The sequence below is a fragment of the Lepisosteus platostomus genome, chromosome 12 (genome assembly GCF_059453375.1).
Source record: "Lepisosteus platostomus isolate fLepPlt1 chromosome 12, fLepPlt1.hap1, whole genome shotgun sequence".
NCBI classification, from domain to species: Eukaryota; Metazoa; Chordata; class Actinopteri; order Semionotiformes; family Lepisosteidae; genus Lepisosteus; species Lepisosteus platostomus.
Window position 1 is genome coordinate 27199040 of NC_142622.1, and position 25226 is coordinate 27224265.

General features: G+C 41.1%; 1 protein-coding gene across 5 annotated transcripts in view; it reads left to right on the plus strand.

The window, feature by feature from the left end:
• The first annotated feature begins 8319 nt into the window (after window positions 1-8319).
• Window positions 8320-25226, plus strand: part of ripor2 (RHO family interacting cell polarization regulator 2) — a 124647-nt gene continuing 107740 nt past the window's right edge. For 2 of the 5 annotated variants that reach the window (XM_088601530.1, XM_088601532.1), the window contains exon 1: window positions 8335-8804. In XM_088601530.1, the coding sequence (XP_088457656.1) occupies window positions 8672-8804 (133 nt within the window). In that variant the 5' untranslated portion in view covers window positions 8335-8671. Of the gene's footprint in view, window positions 8805-25226 lie in introns of all 5 variants that reach the window. The other 3 variants (XR_015925738.1, XM_088601536.1, XM_088601537.1) reach the window with 2 other exon arrangements.

Below are 25226 nucleotides of genomic sequence, written 5' to 3' on the forward strand. Positions count from 1 at the left end.
GTCTCAAGGTTCTGTTGAAAGCGCAGAGAGCATCATGAAGACCAAGGAACACACCAGGCAGGTCCGTAGTACTGTTGTGGAGAAGTTTAAAGCCGGATTTGGATACAAAAAGATTTCCCAAGCTTCAAACATCCCAAGGAGCACTGTGCAAGCGATCATCTTGAAATGGAAGGAGTATCAGACCACTGCAAATCTACCAAGACCTGGCCGTCCCTCTAAACTTTCAGCTCGGACAAGGAGAAGACTGATCAGAGATGCAGCCAAGAGGCCCATGATCACTCTGGGTGAACTGCAGAGAACTACAGCTGAGGTGGGAGAGTCTGTCCATAGGACAACAATCAGTCTTACACTGCACAAATCTGGCCTTTATGGAAGAGTGGCAAGAAGAAAGCCATTTCTCAAAGATATCCATAAAAAGTCTCGTCTAAAGTTTGCCACAAGCCACCTGGGAGACACCCCAAACATGTGGAAGAAGGTGCTCTGGTCAGATGAAACCAAAATCGAACTTTTTGGCCACAATGCAAAACGATATGTTTGGCGTAAAAGCAACACAGCTCATCACCCTCAACACACCATCCCCACTGTCAAACATGGTGGTGGCAGCATCATGGTTTGGGCCTGCTTTTCTTCAGCAGGGACAGGGAAGATGGTTAAAATTGAGGGGAAGATGGATGCTGCCAAATACAGGACCATTCTGGATGAAAACCTGTTGGAGTCTGCAAAAGACCTGAAACTGGGACGGAGATTTATCTTCCAACAAGACAATGATCCCAAACATACAGCAAAATCTACAAAGGAATGGTTCACAAATAAACGTATCCAGGTGTTTGAATGGCCAAGTCAAAGTCCAGACCTGAATCCAATCGAGAATCTGTGGAAAGAGCTGAAAACTGCTGTTCACAAACGCTCTCCATCCAACCTCACTGAGCTCGAGCTGTTTTGCAAGGAAGAATGGGCAAGAATTTCAGTCTCTCGATGTGCAAAACTGATAGAGACATACCCCAAGCGACTTGCAGCTGTAATCGCAGCAAAAGGTGGCTCTACAAAGTATTAACGCAAGGGGGCCGAATAATTTTGCACGCCCCACTTTTCATTTTTTTATTAGTTAAAAAAGTTTCAAAAATCCAATAGATTTCGTTCCACTTCACAATTGTGTCCCACTTGTTGGTGATTATTCACATAAAATAAAAAATTTATATCTTTATGTTTGAAGCCTGAAATGTGGCAAAAGGTTGAAAAGTTCAAGGGGGCCGAATACTTTCGCAAGGCACTGTATATACATCTGTATCTATATGGATATAGATAATATTGTATATAAGAATATATGAATTATTGCTAATTATATCCTACATATATATTATCATGTAATACCTGCCTCAGAATGAATGAGGCACAAGTCTGTTCTGGTTATAACATGTTGAGTCTTATTTTGGGGTGGTTCATTAAATAACTGCCTGGTCAGCTGTAAAATATTAATTGGTGGTTTAGTGTGTACGAAGGTTGTAATTCAATTGCATCCACCTTCAGTAACTAAATGCCTCACAAAAGACAGTAACACAACTAAGGAAATCCATTGAAAGGTGGAAATTGCTTCCAGAAACACTTCACCTTTTTTATCAAGTCACATGTAGCATAAAAATGGAATACAAAGGACAAAAAGGCTTTACCAAAAAGGTGGTCCTTGTTCTTTCTCAGCCAGCTAAAGCCTATTCTCTTGAAGGTTGTTAAAGAACTGTGATGAGAAGTGAGCTGAAATGGGAAGACACAAGCTATCTGTCTTTGAAGATATCCAAGGCCAGGCCTCACTGTGTTTCAGCACTGTTGACTTTTGCAAACCTGCTTTGAAATTAAACAAAAATTGAGACTGTTGAACAAGAATATTAGAATTAGAAGAATATAGGAATATTATTGATAATGCAATGTGGGTTTCCAGCTGGAACCTCAGGACCAAAAAACAAGTCTGTGAGGTGTAAGCACAAGGGATCTTGGTTTGAGATAAACATACACACCTAATCAACAACTAAGACAATGTCATGTCATATTGCCAAGTCAGGTCACTTTTGGGCTTTGTGTGGTTTAGAGGACTGGGTCATTAAATGGTTCCAATTCACTAATTACTCTTCAGAAATTTTAAAAATTAGGTTTGTGGAAAATTATTTTTCAAGTGATATGGTTACTTGCATTGTTAAGCGCCTTGGGGCAACCTTGTTGTGAAAAGCGCTATATAAAAATTAATTGAATTGAGTTCAAGGTGGTAATGGCTTAGTGAATTGTAGAACCAGATTTTGACTATTGAGTAGGACTGCTGTCACTAAATGAATAAGTGCAGAACTGTGGAGTTGTGTAGAATTGTTACAAAGTAATGAAAATGAATTTGCATCAGCTACTCTCCTTCCTATTCACATAGAATTACATATTGGGGAACTCTTGTGTGTGTATATATATAGAAATATATAGTTTGTACTCTTTGCCTTGCCTCAAGATCATCTGGGGTTGCCTTCTCTACCTTTTGGGGGCAAAACTATTTAACAGCACATTATTCGGGAAAATCTCTGATCAATTTTTAGTGTATAGAAAGTTCCCCAAGATGTTTTTCTTATGAGAGTCAGGCCACAAAGGGGAGGAGACGGTTTAAATTAATCATTTTGGCTTGAATTGAGAATTTCTGTAGTACCTTTCTCTCCACATGCAAAGCTGTTCATATGTTATTGTTTAAAACTTTACGGTGCTTTTCAGTATTTGTATTAAAAAGTGTCCTTTAAATTTAAAATGAAAGATGTCTTGTATCAAAGACCAGGATCTTTTTGAATCATATGCTTGATAACCCAGAATGTGATCTTGACAGTCTTGGTGTAATGCTTTTTTTAAGTATACGTTGAGAATAGATGTCACTCCAAAAACCAGCAAATGCACTTCACTGAGTCTCTCAATTCAGTAAGGATTTTCTTAGAAATGGGTATTAAGACCAACTGATATTTCTTAAGAAGTACAATCCTGTAAAGAGTTTAAGTGTATTTTGATATTTTTATTGAAATTAACTACAAATCTCTGCTTTTATGAGCCAATACTGTATCACAACCCAAAACCAACTGACATAGTTATGTAAAAGAACAAATAAGTCACCAAACTTTGTGTAAGGGAAGTTACATTTGATCTGTATTTGTCATTTTCGATGAATTAATGAAATTCATATGCTGAAAAATGCATTTTATTTCCTGCTATTCTTACATCGTTCCCACTACTCTCTCCAGTAAAAGCAGACATGGAAATAGGTAGATGTATAACGTTGTTTGGTAAAGAACCCTAATCCAGTTGGATTTTTAAGGTCAATATAGTTCAAGGATGGAGACACAAACCACCACATAAACTTGATGAACAATTTATTTTTTAAAAGACAAGCAATTATTGTAGCAATTCACACCCTCATAGGATATCAGCTGTTTAATGTAATAACGATAGTTACCTTCATATATTCACAAGTTTAGTACATTTCTTTAATTGTTTGAACAACTGAACTTTGAATAATGAGTAGAACTTACTCTTTTATATTAAAAATATCTTAATTAAGGAATGCCTGGAAAATCTGTTTTATCTGATGCTCATGACATTTCAGTTTAAAAAAGTGGTAATTGTGTATCATGTGCTTCTTGACTTCTGGCTTCTTTTCTGTCAAGTTGTGGATTTTTAGATTTGGATTTAGATTTTTTATACCTCCCAACCCTGCTTTGGAAGCAGCAGGTGTTAATCAAAGCAGCTTTTGGCAACCTGTTTCATACCAGCTTGAAGAGCGATGAAGATGGAATTCTCTCATCCACTGAAATGTATGCTGTTGGACCAGCCATTCCCTATTTCAATGCAGTCTGGCATTAACAGCATGTGTAGGGCACCATAGGACCACCAGGGATCATTGTTACACAGCAAACCAGGGAATGCCAGTCTGACACTGAACCAGGGATTCCCTAATGGCCCACACACACTCATTACTTCTGTTCTCTTCATTGTTTTGCAAAGATTGTACTGTAAGACAATGCTTATTTTACTTCCCCCACAAACAATTATATAAATGTATCTGATAGTAGGTGTACCTTCACTTGATGTTCTTTGATACTACCAATAAGAAAATAAAGTTTACAAACTACAGGAGGCCATTTGATCCAGCTAACCTGTTTCGTAGTATGTTGCCTCCACTGTGCCTTTGCATGGATAAAGATCTGTCTACTATTGTCAGTTATTCACCAAAGTCAGCCACATCCAAAAAACATTTCAGTTATGAGCTATGCACCTCTTTCTTTGAAGTATTTGGTTAATTAGTATAGCTTTTCCCTCATGAGCTAAACATCATAATCTGACAGAAACAAGCTCCTAGATGTCTACTTTTCTGCAACATATGATGTTCTCTAAGATTTTATAGAAGTTACAGTTAACTAAGCTTATGCCTCATAGGGTGGGTTTTTATGTTCTTGAAATAGAATTTTAAGGTATAAATCAGGATTTTTAACCTATTTTTTAGTAAATGTGATTTTGATTTGGTGTTACTAGGTATTTGTACTATTCTATTGAAGTACACAACATGGGTCCATTAATTTGGAAGTGACAGTTTCTGTATAGTGGGCTGAAACCCAGTCCTGTGTTCAAGAACCCCTGTTTCAGTTCACAAGGGTCAAGGCAAGTTCATGTGAAAAATCTTCAAGGTACATACTTGCCTTACTCTTCTACCTCTTGATGCTGCATAATCATACTTACAGAGCCTTTTCTCCACTTGATGTGTTCTTATGATTCCAGTAACTCCTGTTGTATTGTTTCTGAGAGTTATAGTGGTATAGTGTTTTGTTTAGGAGAGAGTATCTTGTACTGAACATTTTACTAAAGTGGTATTGTTCTTTGTTTAATCATTATTCTGAATCTTGGAAGTTTTTAATAAATCTAGAAACTAATGAATAAAAATGCCTGTGGTCCTTTTTGTATTTTGTTTTCATTATATGCAATACATTTAAAAGCAGCTGCATGCAGCTGATTTGATTGATTTTGTCATAAAGTCTGGGAAATCTTTTCAGTGCAGCATGTTCCTATTAAGGTAAAACAATGTACCCCCATACATTGTAAAACATTGCACAACCACCAGTCCCCCCTTTCAAAATCAAGTGATACCTATAGAGTGTTTTCTCTCTTATCTCTCTAAGATCATCCATTCATCTGTTATCTCACATAATCCAGTTAAGGATTACAATGACCCAGAGCACATGGAGTTTATAACAGAGGTTTGGGTGGAAGGTTAGATCCTAATCTTCACTTATGTACACTTATGTACAGAATATATAAGTCTCTCAGCCAGGACTATCCTTGGCATACTAATATATCTCTCATCCTACACCCTTAACTACATCTCCCTATCTGACTCCTCGCAATAGTTTGAGCTGTCTTCATAACTTGGCTGGCAGTCACTTAGCTAGTAATATAATGTATTCTATATAATGTAATATACTGTATTCTACTTAATTTAGCCTTCTTTCATATTCATTAGGATCTGATTGAACTACTGAAAACCCAGTTATAATCCCCCAAATGGGAGTAATTATGCTCATATGTTTTCATTTGAAATAATCCAATCTATCAAACCCTTCAGAATGTTTATAATGTCTGTAAAATAAAGCTGTGCACCATAGAGAGGTTTCTAATTATTTTGTAGGTTTTTAGTAGTCTTGGTTTTTCAAATTCCCACTAGATGGCACTATAGTTAGTTATTTGTATTGTCTTCCCAAGTGGCTCCATCAGAGAAATGTGGTGAAATTTCTATAGGTACTTAATATTTACTGTTTATTTTAAAAAATGATTATAGTAATTGTGTTTTGAATGCTTTCAAAATATTTAAGGAAGTATGTTTATACATCTTACAGAGTCTTACTCTGTGACTCTTCAAAAGCTCTTTAGTTCTGCTTTAAACTGGTTGGAGATCTTTTAGAGACCAGCAAATAAATTAATATACATGATACATACTTTAATTTATGAAAGTAACTCTCTTTAAGGTGTACATCAAGCAAAAGACAGAAAAAGAAAATATATATTTTTAAGCATATTTTGAGGTGATAACTAGAATTGATTTGGAGGTTGAAAACATAACAAAGGTTACAAATTAGAAAAGGTAATTTAGTCCACATGTCTTTTTTTCTAAGAACACAAGAATGAGAACAAGAACACTAAGATCTGCAAATGAGAGGGTCCATACTACACTCAAGTTATCACTATTATTTCTTAGAAGTATTTTGGAAGTGCAGTGGGTATAGAAAGTCAAAATTTGTACCTTTTGTTGTACGACGCTCTGAAAATAAAAACAAATTAAACTAGGCTTGTTCCATTTTTATTCACACACAATAACCCACATTAGCCAAGTAAAAATACAATTCAAAAACATTCTGAAAATTAATATTTCAACAGTAAAATACCTTATTTGGATAAGTGTACACCCCCCTTACAATCGCATTTGTAAACTTGCTCAGGTATAACCAATCGCCTTACAGATCAGACAACAAACTAATTGGCTCCCACCTGTGATCAATTGTGTTTATTTTGATTAGTTCAGAATAAAAGAGGATTCCACTGCTTGGAAGTGTAATTCAAACCAAAGAAGCTACTATGGGCAGAAAGGTGCTTTCAAAAGAACTTTGAGATAAAGTTGTGGAAAGGCGCAAGCCAGGAAATGGGTATAAAAAGATTTCAAAGGCTTTAAGTATCCCATGGAGCACAGTCAAGACCATCATTAAGAACTGGAATGTGTATGGCACCACCCAGACCTTGCCTAGATCAGGCCGTCCCTCCAAACTGGATGACTGAGCAAGAAGGAAACTGAACAAAGAGGCTACCAAGAGGCCGATAGCAACTTAAAACGAGCTACAGGCCTTTATGGCAAAGACTGGTCAGTGTGTGCATGTAACAACAATATCACAAGCACTCCACAAATCTGGCCTGTGTGGGAGGGTGGCTAGAAAAAAAGGCCACTCCTTTAAATTTCCACATCAAGTCTCGTTTATGTTTTGCTAAAAAGCACCTTAAAGATTCTGTGGTCAGATGAGACCAAAATTGAACTTTTTGGATGGAAAGCAAAACGGTATGTCTGGTGAAAGCCCAATACATCTTACCATCCAAAGAACACCATTCCTACAGTACAGCACGATGGTGGCAGCATGCTGTTGTGGGGGTGTTGATGGATGGTGCAAAATACATGTAAATTCTTGAAGAAAACCTACAGCCCTCAGCCAGGAAGTTGAAAATGGGAAGATGGTTCACCTTTCAACAAGACAATGACCCAAACCAAACCGCCAAAGCAACTGTACAGTGGCAGAAGGACAGGAAGGTGAATGTCCTTGAGTGGCTTGGGGGGTGTTCTCTTATCCAACCCAGTTATTCTACTTTTTTTTAGAAATTTTGCTTTAGTTTTTCACTTGGATATTTGGTACAATTTGTAAATAAAGCTGGAAAAAGTCTAATTTTATTTATCTTCTTTTTGGGCTTTAGGGCAACAAAGGTGAACATTTTGAAAGGGGGTGATGACTTTCTATACCCACTGTATGTTGCTTAAGGTAGCCCAAAACCTGGAATCATCTGTCCAGGTCACTGAACGGCACACACACATACAGGGTCTATTTAGAGACTTAAATTACCCAAACCAGCTTGTCTTTGGAAGGTGGGCACATTGAGCACAGAACTCAACACAGACAGGCATCTCAGTCCAGAATCAAACACAGGACACTGGAGCTGGGAGGCAGCACTTTTAACCACTATTAAACTGTGCTGCTCAAATCACTGAAAATAAAAACTGTGCTGTTCAGATCACTGCAGATAAATCAAATTGCTTTTTATTCCTTGTTCCAGACAGTGGAGTCCTGGAGGCAGTGCTGAATAGCCTTCAGGAAGCTTGGTGAGTGATGCCATCATTTCAGACTCATTTTTCTCTATGAGAATGACTACACCTACTGCACAGGCCTTTTTCACTCAACAACATTTCAATTTTGTGACAGCAAAGCAAAAAAAACAACAGTGAAACATGAGTTAAAACTGGAGCTAATTCTGTTATAATGTAGGTTAAATATATTCCTGCAAAAGTTTTAAAGTTGTGACAAAGTGTTACAATGTTCCCGGCCTAAGTATAGCTAATGTTTTATGCCCTGGAGATCACACAGTCTGACTTTTTAGTGGAAATTTTAAAACTCAGAATTAGACAAGGACAGTGCGACAGCTCCTGTCACTGTAGTTAGAGGGCTAGAGCAAGGTATTCTTTCTTCATGCTAGTGATGGCAGCAGAGATGGAAGGAGCTCTGTTTTGCTTTGGCCTTTTGTCAGCTTCTGCCTGCCAGGGATCACATTTCCACATCATGATCATCTGCAGCTTCTGTTCCTTCTAGGCGGCTTGGTGCTCAGGCTTGGGGGAGAGAGGAGCAGGCTCATTAATGTGCCAGCCTCTCAGTGCAAAAGGAATTATGTCCCCAACCTCATGCATAAAACATTGAAGCTGAGGGAAGCGTGAGGGGAGTCAGCCAGGTACAGTGTCACAGCTGCAGGAGAGATTGGACTGCCCAGACCTGAATGAACAGCAGGTCAGTTGAAACAGAAAGAAAAGACATCCTCCTCTGGGGCTAAAGATGAGGGACTTGCAAAGTGGGATTTTGTTTGTGGAGTGATGCGTGTGGGTCACAGGGACATCTACCCTGCGTTTGCCCTTCCCCCTCGAGAGGCCATGGATTTGTCTGGACGGCTCCACTGGATCAGGAAGCGGCCATGGAGAAACCGGGCCCCCAGACGGGACTTCAGCAGTAAGTGTCTCAGTGTGTGCGTCTCTTTGTCACTTTGAAGAACTGCGCTTTGCTTTAAAGCCTCTAGAAGGTGATGAGTCATTCTGTCTAACGTGGCCTGTGTACTGTGAAAGGGAATGTCACTCTGACTGACAGGATTCATCCTGTCTCAGCTTCAAATGTTGTTTTAATAGTCTCACTAATTCTTGCTACAAGACCAAAGTAGAATAAAGTTGAAAATAAATTATATTTTTATCATTTACACAAGCACCTAGTTTTAGCACTATCTGTTAAAGCACAGACTTGCTGTCAGTCTCTCTCTGTGAGCATAATTAGCTTCTCAAAATCTCAAGGCAAAGTTTGACTTGGATTCTGTAGTCATATTTGTTCTGTTAATTGCTTGTAATGTCTCAGCTGCTGCATTACCACATGATAGCTCTAAGATAATTTAAGTGAAAATATGATAAATAAATTAGGGGAACTTATTGCCTGTGCAGGGTACTATGGGATAGAGCAATGATGAGATGACTTCAAAATAAAATGCACTGGTGCTTTTGGAAATGATTCTACTCGATCCTTTCTTTTTGTGAACAACTTTCGTTTGGAGAGGAGCACTACTGAAAAACTTAACACCTAAGGACCCCTAAAATGCCATCTAACAGCTATACCAGAGCCACCCTACAACAAGGCTTTGATGCTGATCTGCAGCTGCATTCCCCTTGACCCAGTGTGACCCCACTGGCACCATGGATCAAAGTAGCTGATAGCTCCATAGAAGTAACATTAAGACAGGTCAGATCCTGTGATGCCAGGGGGGAGAATGCAGAGGCTTCCAATTCAGTGCCAGAACTTTTTAGCAGCAGTCAGACCAGCCCACCAGATCCATTTTTGCTGCTGTGAGACGCCCAGATAAGAGTCACAATCCAACAAGAGTTCTAAATGTGACCATGGAATGTGTGTATTTGGAATAAAGGACAAATGCAAAACAACCTGTTTCAGCTATTTATCCATCACTGGGACTCCAAAAATATGTAAAAATGTGCTGACAGGCAGGAGACTAGAAACTGTTTTAGAAAGTTATTGTCTGGGAGCCACATACAGGTATTGAAGTAAATGTAAGTGGAAAATTCCATGGTAAGGATTTCTGGAGGCAGAATTGGAATTATCCTAAATTCTGTACCAGGAAATAGGTCATCTGCAGCATTCAAGTCCCTGTCCTAAATTGGAACCACGGCTAAAGTTTTATAGAACGGTGCTGTAATAGAAGGGCATCCTTAGAAGAAGCCAGTTTCTTGGTTTCTACAAAGAGGCTGTACACTGGGTGTACTGTATAGACAACCTCGCCCTCCAGGGTGCGACGGCAGCACACATTGCAGTACAGAAAGAAAAAAGAGAGCTGTATGATTGCTTGAAATGTGGAGACTGAAGCACTCCAGCTTAGTCCCACTCCCTTTTGAAAATGCAGTGCATTCATTTAAAGGTGATCAGATAATTCCAACATACAATAAAAATTCCTTACACTTATATGGTGCTTTTGTGGACAGTTCACTCAGAGTGTTTTACGGGTAATGGGGACTCCCCTCCGCCACCATCTGCACAATGTGTAGCTCCCACCTGGATAATGCAGCAGCATTCAATCACTGGGGAGGAGAACAGAGTAAAGAAACCAATTCATACATGGGGAGTATTAGGAGGCCATGATTCGTAAAGGATAGGAGGATATTTGGCTGAGGTTAACACCCTTCCATATAACCTTTATGATGAATAGGATGCTTTCTGCTAATGGATGGATGCTCTGCCTAGCCTTGCCCAGCAAAATTATCATTTCTTTCTTGGCATTAATTTACCCTATAACAGCTACTTTCAAGAACAATGGTTTACAGAAAAGTCTCTGTACAGACTTTATCAGATATATGGATTCTTATATAACTTATAACTTACACCTCTCCCAATTCATAACATTAGTATATCTTTTAAATTAAATTATTTACTGTACATCTATAGGCTGCAGTTAGGTGGTATCTGCAATTGTAAAAGAAAAAGGTTAATTTTGCCAGGGCTGGACTACAGCTAGGATCACACCTTGCCCCTTCTCTTAACGACAGACTACTTTCTTCTACATTTTCTCCATTCATTGGAAGTTTCATTTCACACCTGTCACTCCTCCTCTCTCCCAGCCTTTGTTCTCCCGCTACATTACCTTTGCTTACTGCCTTGTCTTTCTCACACCTGAAGAAGGCTCCAGGGCCGAAACGTTGTGTTTTCTTTCTTTCAGCATGGAATAAACCTATTACCTGTTCCTTTGCAGCCTACGCATGCTGACGCAGCTACCCACCTGAACTAGTTTATGTACTATACCACAATTTATATTATGGATATAAATTAGAAAGAGCAGTGGTCCTCATATACTGTAAATCCTTGTGGTACTCCACTTATTACATTATCCCAATTTGAGTATTTACTGTATCTCTTTTCTCTAGTTTGGTTTCTCTATATTCCATGCCTTGCATTTCTGGAATTTGATTAATCTCTCAAGAGGAACTTCATCAAAAAACATTTTGATTACATGTTTTCTGAAAATATAAATATACCATAACATATGCTCTTTGTGTATTATTTACGGTTGTATTACTGTTATTGTCAAGTCTCACAAAATAAGCAAAATAAATTCATGCTGACTGTCCCTTATAATTTTCTTTTCATATAGATGAACCACTAGTTTATTTCTAATTATTGCTTCTATAACCTTGCATTAAATAAAAGTAAGAATTATTAGCTGTATTTACTTGGTATAATTATATCAATTATATAAATATATTTGGTATAAAAAAATATATTTATTTGAATGGGTGCTACATACTTAAAGCAATATTCAGCTCATTCAGTATTAGCACCGTCTTGAGATGCTGCTGGAAGTGGGACTGAAGTTTTAGTAGCTGTAACACTGTGCTGTTTCTGTGCCAATATTATTTAATACAGGACTTATCTTTCCTCAGGTTAAGGTATGTTGTCTATTTCGACTGGTCAAAATCTGAGTGACATATTTATTTAATGCATCAGTCATTACCCCTTTCATCCATTACCCAATTATGATTTGTCATTAATGTCCCTAAGACATTTTACCATTTATGGTTGTATTGCTGTCATAATACTGAAGAAACATTTTATTACTTAATTTAGCCTCCATTACAATATTTGTTCCTATCCTCTCAGACTTTTTAATATTATTTTAAAAAATACTGGGACAAAACATAAAATTTAACTCTTTTATACAATTATACTGCTTGCCTGGAAAGGGGTCATCCCCACAACCTGGTTTGAATGAAGCAGTTAAAAATAGCTGGATATATATATATTTTACTTTTAATTATACGTTTTTCCCTTTTCCCCTTCTGTTGATTTTAAAAAGAGAGCATGTGGACAAAGACGGAATGAGTTAACCATTCTCTTTATTTTATAATGTACTTTCTTCTTCCATGCAATTTCTTAATTGGCCTATTGAACAGATTGGGCCACTGTTTTCCAGCCTTTGGGTCACTTTATCTTGAAATGAATTCGTTCTGCATATCAAGCAGAATATCTTTGAAGTGCTGCCATTCATTCTCTACAGATTTCATATCCATCCTGTCATATTATACTTTTCTGAATTTCTGTTTCATTCCTTCATTGTCTGCATTCCTCAATTTGTAAGCCTTTGCTTTGACTCTGTCTGTACAGTTTCAAGTTATAGCTTAAAGCACAGCATATTATGATCACAGTTCCCTAATGGTTCTCTTGCCTGTTTTTCTCACTCCATCTTGATTGTATGAAAAAAAGAGATCAATGCAGGAATTCCTAATTCCTAAAAGAGTGGCTCTGTGGCTAAGGATCTGTGCCTGTGGCTGGAAGGTTACAGGTTCACATCCCATGGCTGGCAGAGGAATTCTACTCTGTTTGGCCCCTGAGTAAGGCCCTTAACCCCAGCTACTCCTGGGGTACTGTATAAATGGCTGACCCTGTGCTCTGACCCCTAAGCTTTTCTCCCTGTTTGTGTCTCTCATGGAGAGCAAGTTGGGGTACATGAAAAAACAAATTCCTAATACAAGAAATTGTATCCTGCTAATAAAGTGATCATCTTATCTTATCTCTCTTAATAGCATCTGTGGCAGGTAGGCAGTAATTAGGCTACTAATTTCAGCTGACCTGTCACTAGAGGTCTTTCATGTGTAAATAGGTTGATATGTGGTGAATTAGTTGATTAATTAGGTAATTGGTGAAGAGCTGAGAGTCACATTCTCACATGGTGTTAATTTAGATTTAGTCTGTTTTAGTTTAGTTTTTATAAACTGATTCTTAGGGAGAGCTGGAGTAGGGTTGCTGAAAGTTTATTTGTGGTGTATAAAGAAGAACTTTACTAAAATATTTCCTTGTATAGTATCTCTGTTTTCTGTTGTTTGACAGTTGCTAAGGTCTCATGAGCCTTAGCATATCCCTCCCATTGAGAAGCAGGCCTGTTGTTGCATTCTACTATATATTCAGCCTCCAAAAGCAACAGCTATGTCTACGATCTTCCACTACTTAATTTTATATTGCTTTTTTTCACACTCTGTGAGGAAACCATTTCTTGAGTGAACAACTACATTTGTCATATGTTTAATATTTAAAGACAGCCAGGGAGCTATAGGTTAGGAACATTTTGAAAGATGTAATGAGTTTTCATATTTTAAGGTAAGCAGTCTAAAAGTGTGTTCTTTAGATCTTAGATGCACAATGTGTGCTTCTTTGCTGTTCCTGCCAGAATCTCATTACTTTGTCTGTTTCATTTGCCTTTCTGATGGCCCTGTCTTTACTTAAAGCACATCTGGATAATATGGATGGTTTTTAACATTCTGTACAGAGTGCACTCTAAAGAAGCTGTAATGAGCAAGTGGTGGGACGTATTAAAGGACTAAAAAGAATAGGAGTACTCCTAAGTGCTGTGATAAATAGCTAGCAGATTGCAATACAAGCATCCAGGTTACTGCAATAAGGTCGCATTGTCTCATGCATGATAGAAGGTTAGGAAGCAATAGGAACAAAGGTGCAGGTTTGTGATTTATATAATTTCCTTAACTGGATCCAAGGGAAAGTGTGTCAGGATTTAACATCTGATAACACCCTCAAAACCCTTAAAACCCAAAATTATCTCCTTTGCCAAAGTAAGAGCACAAAGGACAGTCTTAACAACATGTGGTGTGACTGAGTCTACTGCAAGTGCTATCTCTCAAATGCATTCTTGTTCTAAGTTGAACATACTCTTCAGAAAGAGGTTTTAAGGTCTATACAGTATGCGATGAGATGCCAAGTGTTAAAGTGCATTTCACAGTCGACAAACTCCAACTGAACAGCACTCAGTCAGGGACTCATGAGTAGGCCTACACCTGCCCAGGTCCCCTCATGCAATGGAACTCCAGAGCAGGAGAGTGACCACCTGCGATTGAGAAGTCTGGTTCCTGAGCTAATGCTGTGCGTAGTGGTAATACCAAGTCCAGCCGGTACTTTTCAACCTCTAGCACCAGCTCAGGGTCCGTGCCCCCCAGTGAGGTGATGTTCCATATCCAAAGAGCCAGATTTTGTGGCCCAGATCTAGTCCATCTAGATTGATCCTGTTCATGCCTGTCACCTGACCGGCATTGCATCCGACCCCTGTTCTTCGCCTCATGGCCAGACAGCCCATACGATGGCTCCACGTCACCGTTTCAAGCTGAGCTAGGAGGCACGTAATTAAAACAAATCACACCATAGGTTTTATACCATATACTATAATGATTTTATACTTGATTTTGTGAATGAAGTATTATATGTTCTCAGCTTCAGTTATACATATTTCTTAAATTATAATTTTAATTGCCATTATTTCTAACATATGCATAATTGGGAGGTCTCTCTTTATAAAATGACAGAATACTTTGCTGAGCTTATAGAAGGTTTGATGGCTGTCCATACCACATTAGATGACTTATTTTATTTTGACTTTTGAAATATTTTATTTTCTTTTGCCACATCACTTTCATCTCCCCATTATTTAGCAGTATTTTAAATAGCACCCTAAGGTTTCAACCTTTTTCATGCACTCTGTCATGATGGGACAAACAGGAACCCAGAGACATGCTTCCTACTTGCCAGGAGAGATGGGGATTTAAGTATTTCATCCACCTTATTTCTCATTGTCTACTTGGAAAATCAGTTGTGATATCTTGTCTAGTCTTTTCACACACATAGAGAAAACTTTCATTTTTTGTTTAGCAAAGGCTTCTTTCAACAGGAAGGTAATAGATGTGCTGTTTTAAAAAAAGAGTTCTTTAAAGTACAGAAGAACATCAGAACTTGTGTGTGACATCTTACCGTCATAAGGTCTGCACATGAAAACTAACAATGATATCCAGAGGTAAAGTTTAATAGATTGGTTTTCTGTCTTTTCATCTATAAAAACTCAACAAATGCAAAGTCCATCCATTCATTTGCAAACTGCTTCATCCAACACAGGGGCGCTGGAGCCTACCCCAGAGAAACAATAAAAAACATGTTTTACAATAGATTTATTGTGTTTGTTTTACACAGTCTTTTTCAAAGCATTTGTGTCTGCCTTTTGCAGGAAAGGAGTGAAGTAGTACGCATACTATATTCATATTGTAACGCCCTCGCCTGGTAGTGAGGAGGAAGCACCCCTAGGCGCTCGTAGTACCGCTGGGCATGCTGGGAGTGGTAGCCGGGGAGAGTCTGAGGGTCAGCACGATGACCAGTGGCTGACCCTGTGTAAATAATGTCCTAGTAGTTTGAGTGCCCTTGTGTAGTCTTGTAAAAGTATAGTGTGTTGTTAGGTAATTACCACCCTAACGATGTGTACGTGTTCCGTCAGTCTCCTCATGTGCGTGTATATCCTGTGTTTGGTTTTGTGTGGTTGTTAACGAATAAAGCTAATGCTTGTTTGTTAATCGCGTCTCCACTCGTCCTTTGTTCTGAAAAGAACCTGTAAACGCTACATTGGTGTTAGAAGTAGGATGAATGGACAACTCGTGGCAGACACTACCCGATTCTATTACGCGCCGGCTGACGCTGAAAGAAACAGAACCCATCGGCAGCGCACATAAAGAGCCTGAGCAACTCCTGGGTGCGACAGGCGGCCACAGCCCTTACCAGGGCTATTCAATAGTGGTCCCGCCGGTAGAATTAGGGCGACTGGCCGCTACTCCTGGTCAGCGGGCACCCCAGATAGAGGATACTCTCCCTGCCGGAGCCGATCAGCGATTCCCACACCCATCGGCGCGGGTGCGACCAGGTCGCTACAATGGGGAAGCGCCTTGGGAAATATACGAGGCGCAGTTCCAGCTCGCGGCCCGGACGAATGGCTGGAGCCGGGCGGAGATGGCCGGCCACCTGGCGGCGGCACTGGAAGGAGCGGCCTGCCAGGTGCTCCTGGACGTCCCGGAGGAAGACAGAGGTGAATACACGGCGCTGGCAGCAGCTCTCCAGCTGCGCTTTGGTGTGGAGGAGGCGCCGGACTTGATGCGGGAGAGGATGGCCCCGCGGCGGCGCCGACCAGGAGAGCCGTACCTGTTTGGGACCCGGTTCCAGCTGAGGACCGACCATGCGTCCCTCACCTGGCTGCTCCACTTTAAGGAGCCGGAGGGGCAGATGGCGCGATGGATAGAGATCCTGCAGGAGTACGACTTCACTGTCGTAGGGCAGCAAGAGTGCAGCCTACGCGAGAGGAGCTCGCCCCGCACCCAAAGTCCGTCAAGGCCCTCTGCGCCCTGTGGGAGGCCTTGGAGGTAAAGGACGGGGTGCTACGCCGGGGGTGGCGGGTACCCTCCAGTGGCGAGGTACGGTGGCAGCTGGTGGTGCCTCGGTCGCTCCGCGGGGCGGTGCTCCGAGCAGTGCATGGCCAGCCGGGCGTGGGGCACTTCGGCGGTATAAAAACCCTGCAGCGTCTCCGAGGCCATTTTTATTGGGGTCTTTGCCACCGGGACGTGGAGCGGTACTGCCGAACGTGTGCGGTGTGCGTGGCGCAGAAGGGTCCCCCTGAGCGCTCTCGGGCCCCCCTCCAACAACACCAGGTGGGGGCTCCTATGGAGCGGGTGGGGGTGGATGTTTTAAGCCCATTTCCGCGCACCGAGGCTGGGAACCGCTACGTCTTGGTGGCCATGGATTATTTCACGAAGTGGCCGGAGGCCTACGCCCTCCCGGACCAGAGTGCCCCCACGGTGGCCGATGCACTGCTGAAGGGGATGTTTGCCAGGCTGGGGGGGGTCCTCTGGGCGTATAGGACCGCGGTCCAGGAATCCACCGGGTGCACCCCGGCCACACTCATGCTGGGCCGGGAAATGCGAACCCCGGTGGACCTGGTCTTCGGCCCGCCGCCCGTAGACGGGTCGGCACCGCCAGCTGGACCGGACTACGAGTTGGACCTGCGGCAGCGGATGCAGCGGGTGCACAGCTTTGCACGGACCCACCTGACACAGGCTGGGGTCCGGCAGAAGCGGCACTACGACCTGCGCTGCAGGGGGCCTGCCTTCCAGCCCGGGGACTCGGTAGCCGGGGAGAGTCTGAGGGTCAGCACGATGACCAGCGGCTGACCCTACCTGTGTAAATAATGTCCTAGTAGTTCGAGTGCCCTGTGTAGTCTTGTAAAAGTATAGTGTGTTGTTAGGTAATTACCACCCTAACAATGTGTACGTGTTCTGTCAGTCTCCTCATGTGCGTGTATATCCTGTGTTTGGTTTTGTGTGGTTGTTAACGAATAAAGCTAATGCTTGTTTGTTAATCGCGTCTCCACTCGTCCTTTGTTCTGAAAAGAACCTGTAAACGCTACAATATCATGCGATGAAATTTCACAGAGGTAATGTCTTTTATCTAACTCCCACTAAATCTGACATCTTAATGCAGTTGTCATACAGACCACTATATATGAAATAGGGTCTTTATACAAAAGTGGCACACTGTGCTCTAGAATGAAAAATAGCCAGTCCAATAACTAATTAGTTAAGCAAACAGTGAAATATATAATTTACAGCAAGTGGAAAATAAGAGCTACTTTCTGTTTCTTTCCACACATATTTTTCTTTGTTTCTGGAAGATTTTCACTTCAAAACAAGTGGTCTAACCATTAAAGGCATTCTTTCAGAGAAGATATTGAGCCTTTAGTCTAGGTCATATGAGTTCAGGCTACGTCATTGACTGGCCATCAATGGAATTCCATACACATTTGGCTGAGCAGGTTTGAACCAGCCAACTTATCTTCAGCTTCAACAACTCGTTTACAGCTCCCTTGACCGCCCTCAGCAACCATCCACACCAGGCACTTTCCCTTGCAACAGAGCTCACTGTTTCACCTGCAAGTATACATCCAACACCACTCATTCAAGGCCCCTCAGAACAATTCCACATCACCCAGAGGGCATCTTGTACCTCCAGCAACCTTATTTACTGTATCTCTTGCAGTAAATGCCCAGCCATCTACGTTGGAGAAACAGGAAGAAGCCTCGGAGACTGCTTCAGAGAACATGTCAGGGCTGTGAAGATTAAAGATCTCTCCAAGCCCATTGTTTCTCATTCCTCCTTCTTCCCAGCCTTTGTTCTCCCGCTACATTACCTTTGCCTACTGCCTTGTCTCTCTCACACCTGAAGAAGGCTCCACGGCCGAAACGTTGTGTTTTCTCTCTTCCTTTTTTCAGCATGGAATAAGCCTATTACTTGTTCCTTTGCAGCCTACGCATGCTGACGCAGCTACCCACCTGAACTATCTTCAGCTTCCTATGTAACATGACTCTCATGATTTTCCAGGCACCTGTGATCTTGCAGTATTGTCTAAATGTTTTCAGTTTTCAGAACTCACCGTTCTCTCATTCCTCTTGCTAGTTCGAGACCCATACTCTGCACTGTACTGACTATTGACTGGGATAAAGTGAAAATTTCTTTACTGGTTGTTTAAAGAAATAAATATACTGCTACAATTTTATATTAAGAAGAAACATTTATTGCTTGTGTTATTATGTTTTCTCACTTTAAATTAGTGGGTCAATGTTTTTGAAAGTCACAAAGCCATTCAGAGTTTGACTCTCATATGTCACTTTTTGCAGAAGAGGTTTTAGTTCACTACAGAACATTTAGTTTAAAGATGCCATAAATGGTACCGTAGAATACTTTTTGGGTGTAGTGCCCAGTCTTGGGAGCAACAGCCACTTGTCAACTCTACATGAAGAGCAGTAGTTGTATTCTGTACTTAAAATGATCTGTTGAACAGCAGACAAAGGATATGCTACTGTACATCACTTTGTAATTGTGCTCATCTGGCCAGCCAATTCTGAGGCTGATTTAATCCTCAGTCCTACCACTCCAGGAAGGAGTAGTCTTAAATGAAGCTATAGAGCCATTAAATGGGACATAAAACAGTTCAAGGAACTCATTAACCTTTTAAAAAACATCTGTGCTGAAAGAATAGCCTCTTTCTTTTCATAATCATTTCCCCAGCAGGGAATCAAGTAGTTGCTATTTTTAGGGTTTTATCTGATGTTCTGTCTAATGTTCTTTATAAGACTTGCAACAACAAGCAGATATCCTCTGACATGCATCTTTTTTCTAATCTGTGCTCTATGAATATCCCCTCTCCAATTACTATGTAAATTAGTGGCACATTTTCAGGTTCTCTATTTTATCTGACTTTGTAAACACTAATGATGACATCTCTTATCACTCACAAAAAGTATAACTTCCACATATAAACAGGAGTAAAAATAATAAAAAATCCTCTGGGCATTTTCCTAAACATCCTCCATCTATTAAGTGATTTTATTTTCTCTGTGCCTTCCTTTCTAGCTATAATGACTAATTATTATTTTTTTCTCTCCCTATCTGTGTGTCTGTGTCTCATGGAGAGCAAGCTGGGGTATGCAAAAAGACGAATTCCTAATGCAAGAAATTGTATGTGGCTAATAAAGTGATCTTATCTTATCTTTTCGAAACTAAACTCAGTTTTGCTTGAATTTGGGGAAGCATTGAGGTCTCTGAATAAAACGGTATTCAAACTTTAAATATAATAATAATAACATCACTTTATTAACCCTTTACAATTTCTTGCATTAGGAATTATCTTTTCGCGTACCCCAGCTTGCTCTCCATGAGAGACACAGACACACAGATAGGGAGAGAGCCTGGGGTCAGAGCGTAGGGTCTGCCATTGTACAGCGCCCTTGAAGCAGTTGGGGTTAAGGGCCTTGCTCAGGAGCCCAACGGAGTAGGATTCCTCTGCCGGCTGCGGGATTTAAATAAATATTAGGCCCAATGATTTAACTTAAATAATGCATTACTGAATTTCACCATGAAAATCATATCATCTAGTCAAGTATAAAACTCAACATTTTTTTTAATTGAATGTATTTTAATGGATTGGGATTCTCAGGGCATGTGCCCTCGCCGCTCCCACCCCAGTTCGAACCCAGGTCCCTGGCGTCACGCAACAGGGAACTTGCCTAAATCTCTGTTGGCCCGGACGGCCAAGCTCCCTTTTATGCGCAGGGGCGTATTTGTTACACTATAACAAATTTACAAATACAAGTAGAGGAGAAAATACAGATGAAAGAAAGAAAACATAAACAGAACAAAAAACAATTAACTGCCAGCGGTTATGAGAGAAATATTTATGTAACCATGTTATATTTTTACATAGATCAAACGTTTTTCTTGCTTAAGCATTTTTCATGTTCTTTATGGAATTTAAATAAAATTTAAACTCCACCTCAAAAGTGCTAGAAGATGGAGTATTATTGGACCATTTGACTTATAAATATGAAATTTACCCAGGATGACTAATAAATTCATTACTGTATAAATAAATGTTATTTTTCTAAATTTCCTCTTAGTACAAAAGAAAATCAAAATCCTTAGTATAAAATCTTAGTATTCTAAATTTCCAGTGGATTGTCATGATGTGAATTTAATGTGCTCTGCCTGGCAATCTCTGTTCCTAAGGTTGGCGCAAGAGTTAGCCAGTTTAAGAAGCACTTAGTAATTAACGAGTGTGTCAGGGAGCAAATAGATTACGAAGGATTTAACGTGCTACTTTAGTTACGATGGATTTGGGAAACACTCGTAAAATAAAGATAGATATAAAGATTGAGTTTACGTTGTTCTTAGCACTACGATGCTTTCGGGAAACTCACCCCTGATCTATAGTCCCTTGAGCTTTGACAGTTAGGTTTGGAATCTCATGGACAAAAAAAAAAACTATCAAAGATTCATATTGATGGTATTAATTATTAAATTTTGAAAATTATTTTGCTTAGCATTACATCAGCTAAAGTGGGTGATCATTTAGTACTTAGATTCTTCCCTATCAAAGCCCTGTTTGAAAGTCCTGAGATTAATCTTAGAATAAAATTCCAACCTCCAGATTTGGTCTCCAAATTTATTCATAATCCTGATGAAACACGAACAATACAATAACTGAAAGATTTGCACAAGGTTTCTTGAACTTGAACTTTATTGCCATATGTAACTGGTACTGGTACAATGGAATTCTTACTTACAGAAAGTCTCTCAATTGTAAAACAAGTGTAAAAAACAAAACAAAGTACAAACAGTGCATCAAGACAATATACAAACAAACAGTAGACAATGTGCAAGTAAACATGTAGACAGTTTGAATGTAAACAATACAGACGTGTAAACAATGACTGGAGATGTGCAATAGATAAGAAATCATAAAGAGGTAGATGGTGATGGTGTAGGTGTGGTCCGAGGGGGATGGCTAAATTTGTTCGCCAATCTCACTGCTTGTGGATAGAAGCTATTGAAGAATCTAGTGGTAAGTGTCCGTATGCTCTTATATCTCTTGCCTGAGGGCAGTGGGGTTAAGAGCTCATGCCCGGGGTGGTGACTGTCCTCTGTGATGGCCAGAATTCTACCACGGCAGCGGTCCTCATAGAGCTGTTTAATCTCGGTGAGACCGCAGCCGATGATCTTCTGGGCCATATTGACCATTCTCTGCAGTGCCTTTCTTTCTCGCGAAGAGGTGTTGCCATACCACACGGTGATCCCGTTGGTGAGGACGCTCTCGATGGTGCAGCGGTAGAAGTTCACCAACACATGTATTGGCATCCCCCATCGCTTGAGACACCTCAAGAAATAAAGGCCGTGCTGAGATGTGAATTCCCAAAAACCTAAAGCTGGTGACTGTTTCCACTTCCGTTCCATCAATACTGAGTGGGCTGCGAGTGTGTGGCCCGTGTCTCCGAAAGTCCACTATTAGCTCTTTCGTTTTCTTTACGTTCAAGTCCAGGTTATTGCTATGACACCACCTAAGCAGCTGTACGACTTTATCCCTGTAAGTGGACTCGTCATCATCACTGATCAGTCCTATTATAGTGGTGTCATCTGCAAACTTAATGATGCGGTTGTTGCTGTGTCTTGCTGTGCAGTCGTGAGTGAACAGGGAGTACAACCTTGGACTCAGACAGCAGCCTTGTAGGGTTCCAGTGCTCAGGGTGAGTGGTGTTGATGTTTTATTGCCTATCCGCACCACCTGTGGTCTCTCAATAAGAAAGTCCAGCAGCCAGTTGCAGACAGAGTTGCACAGACCTAATCCCCTGAGCTTTGTCACCAGTTGACTGGGTATGATGGAATTGAATGCTGAACTGTAGTCCACAAACAGCATTCTCACATATGAGTTCTTAGTGTCCAGGTGTTCCAAGGCTGTATGCAGAGCCAGGGAGACAGCATCATCCACTGATCTGTTGTTCTGGTAGGTGAACTGCAAGGGGTCCAGGGACAACACCAGCTTCTCCAGGCATTTCATCACCACAGATGTTAATGCTACTGGGCAGTAATCATTCAGGCATGTCACTTTTGCCTTTTTGGGGGGTTGAAACAATAGTGTTTTTTTTAAAGCAGGTGGGGACCATGGACTGTGACAGGGAGGAGTTAAAGATATCCGTAAACACTGTGGTCAGCTGGGCTGCACATGTCCTCAGGACGCAAGGTGGTATCCCATCAGGCCCTGCAGCCTTACAGATTTTCACCATGCTCAGAGTCTTCTGCACATCCTGCTCTGAGAGTTTCAGAACAAACTCGCCCTGCACACTTGGGGTCTTCTCAGCATTGCCCGTGTTCAGAGCATCAAAGCGGGCATAGAAATGGTTCAGCTCGTCAGGCAGGGATGCGTTGTTCGTGTCAATCTCCTGGCTGCAGCCCTTGTAGCCTGTGATTGACTGTAGTCCCTGCCACAGCCTCCGGGTGTTAGCGCACTGCGATTCAAGCCGCACTCTGTAGCTCCGTTTGGCGCGTTTTATGGCTTCCTCTAATGCATACCGTGATTTCTTGTACAGCTCTTTGTCCCCCGATTTGAACGCGGTGGATCTATCTTTTATTTTATTGCGAATGACGGTTTCTGATTGGGAAATGACCTAATTTTCATTTCTGGTACACAAATGTCAGTGCAGTATTTAATATAGCTGGTGACCGCTTCCGTATACTCATTTAAATCTGTGTCGGGAGCTCTGAATGCATCCCAGTCTGTACTATCAAAGCAATCTATTAACCTGCTTTCTGCCTCGACAGACCAACAACGCACTGACCTGTTCGCAATGGGGGAGGTCTTCAGCTTCTGTTTGTACTCAGGAAGCAACAGGAGAGCGATGTGGTCTGACTTACCGAAACTCGGTTTGGGAAGCGCTTTGTATGCTCCTTTTATTGTTGTGTAACAGTGGTCCAAAATATTGCCTCCTCTTGTCGGTCCAGTAACATGCTGAATGTATTTTTGCAGTACTTTCCTCAGATTGCAGTGGTTGAAGTCCCCAACTACAATTGAGACGGCTTCTGGGTGGGAGTTTTCGTGCTTGTTGATAATGTCGTGGAGTTCGCTGTGTGGTGCTTCCACGCAGGCTTGAGGTTGAATGTAAACGGTTGTGAAAATAGTGGCGGAAAACTCCCTCGGCAAATAAAAGGGTCGACATTTTACGGTCAGGTGTTCTAGATTCGGCGAGCAGGATTTAGAGATTACCTTCACGTCGGTGCACCACTTGCTGTTGACCAGGAAGCAAACGCCTCCTCCTTTGTGTTTGCCGGTTGCTTGGTGGTTTCTGTCCATGCGGTAAACGGTGAACCCCTTTGGCTGGATGGCGGTGTCCGGGACTCATACATTCAGCCAGGTTTCAGTGAAGGAATAAACACAGCATTCCCTCAGGTCCCTTTCCGTGTTGATCCGACAATGTAGCTCATCTATCTTATTGTCCAGTGACTGAACATTAGCTAACAAAATAGACGGCAGCGGTGGTCTGTGCGGACGCCTTCGTAGTCTCGCTAGTACGCCGCCTCGTCTCCCCTGGCGTCTGCCCACCTGTTGTTGTTGTTCGCCGCATCTTTGTCCGATCCAGCAGGTGGGGTCCGGTACGTGAAAAAAGTTGTTTGATGATACTAAGGAGTCTGTCCTCAGGTTTAAAAGCGTTTGTCTATCATAAGTAATGATTGAGCGTCCAACACAAAACAAGAGTATTAACGTATAAATAAACATTAAAACAGTCACACAATGAGAGAGCTTTCTGTAAACCGTTGCCATCTTTCCAGCGCCGGAAGTACGACTCCATAAAAATCTAAAAATCTAGACAGTAATATTAAAAGCATTGCATAAAAAACAGCCACAATAAATAAGGATTACATTTATTCACACCCTTGTCCTTCCAGATCTTCTCTGGAAGGAAGTAAGCTGACGTGATGCCTCTTGTAGATTGCTATGTGTTTCTGGTACTTCAGAGGCTAAATCTATTGACATTTTTCCATGTAGAGTTGCTCTGAGTCCTTCAAACCCTTTGGTTTCCATTAGCAAACTGCCATCCAATGTTCAAGTGAAATGAGGTCTGCAGACTGAGATGAACAGTTGAGAACATTTATTTTATGTGTAGTTAACAATTCTTTTGTTGCTTTGGATATATGTTTTAGATCATTGCCATCCTGGAATGAACATTTTTGTGGTAAGCCTGAGCTTCTTGGTAAAATGAACTAGGGGTTTGACAATAACATCCTGGTACATGTTAAAGTTTATGATTTCCCTTACTATCTTGACAAAGACTCCAGGATCTATAGATGTAAACAACCCCAAACCTTAACAGGCCCCCCACAATAACACATTAGAAGTCTACTGTGTCCTGTCTCAATGACTATTGCCCCATGGCACTCACACCCATTATCATGAAGTGCTTCGAAAAGCTAGTCATGGGCCACATTAAGTCCAGACGGGGACCTCTCTGGACCCCCTCCATTATGCGTATCGTCCCAACCGGTCTGCAGATGATGCCGTATTCCTCGCCCTTCACCTTGCCCTGTCCCATTTGGATTAGAGGGACACTTATGTCTGAATACTGTTCATTGACTTCAGTTCAACATTCAACACAATCATCCCCCAGAAACTGATAGAAAAACTGAGCTTGCTGAATC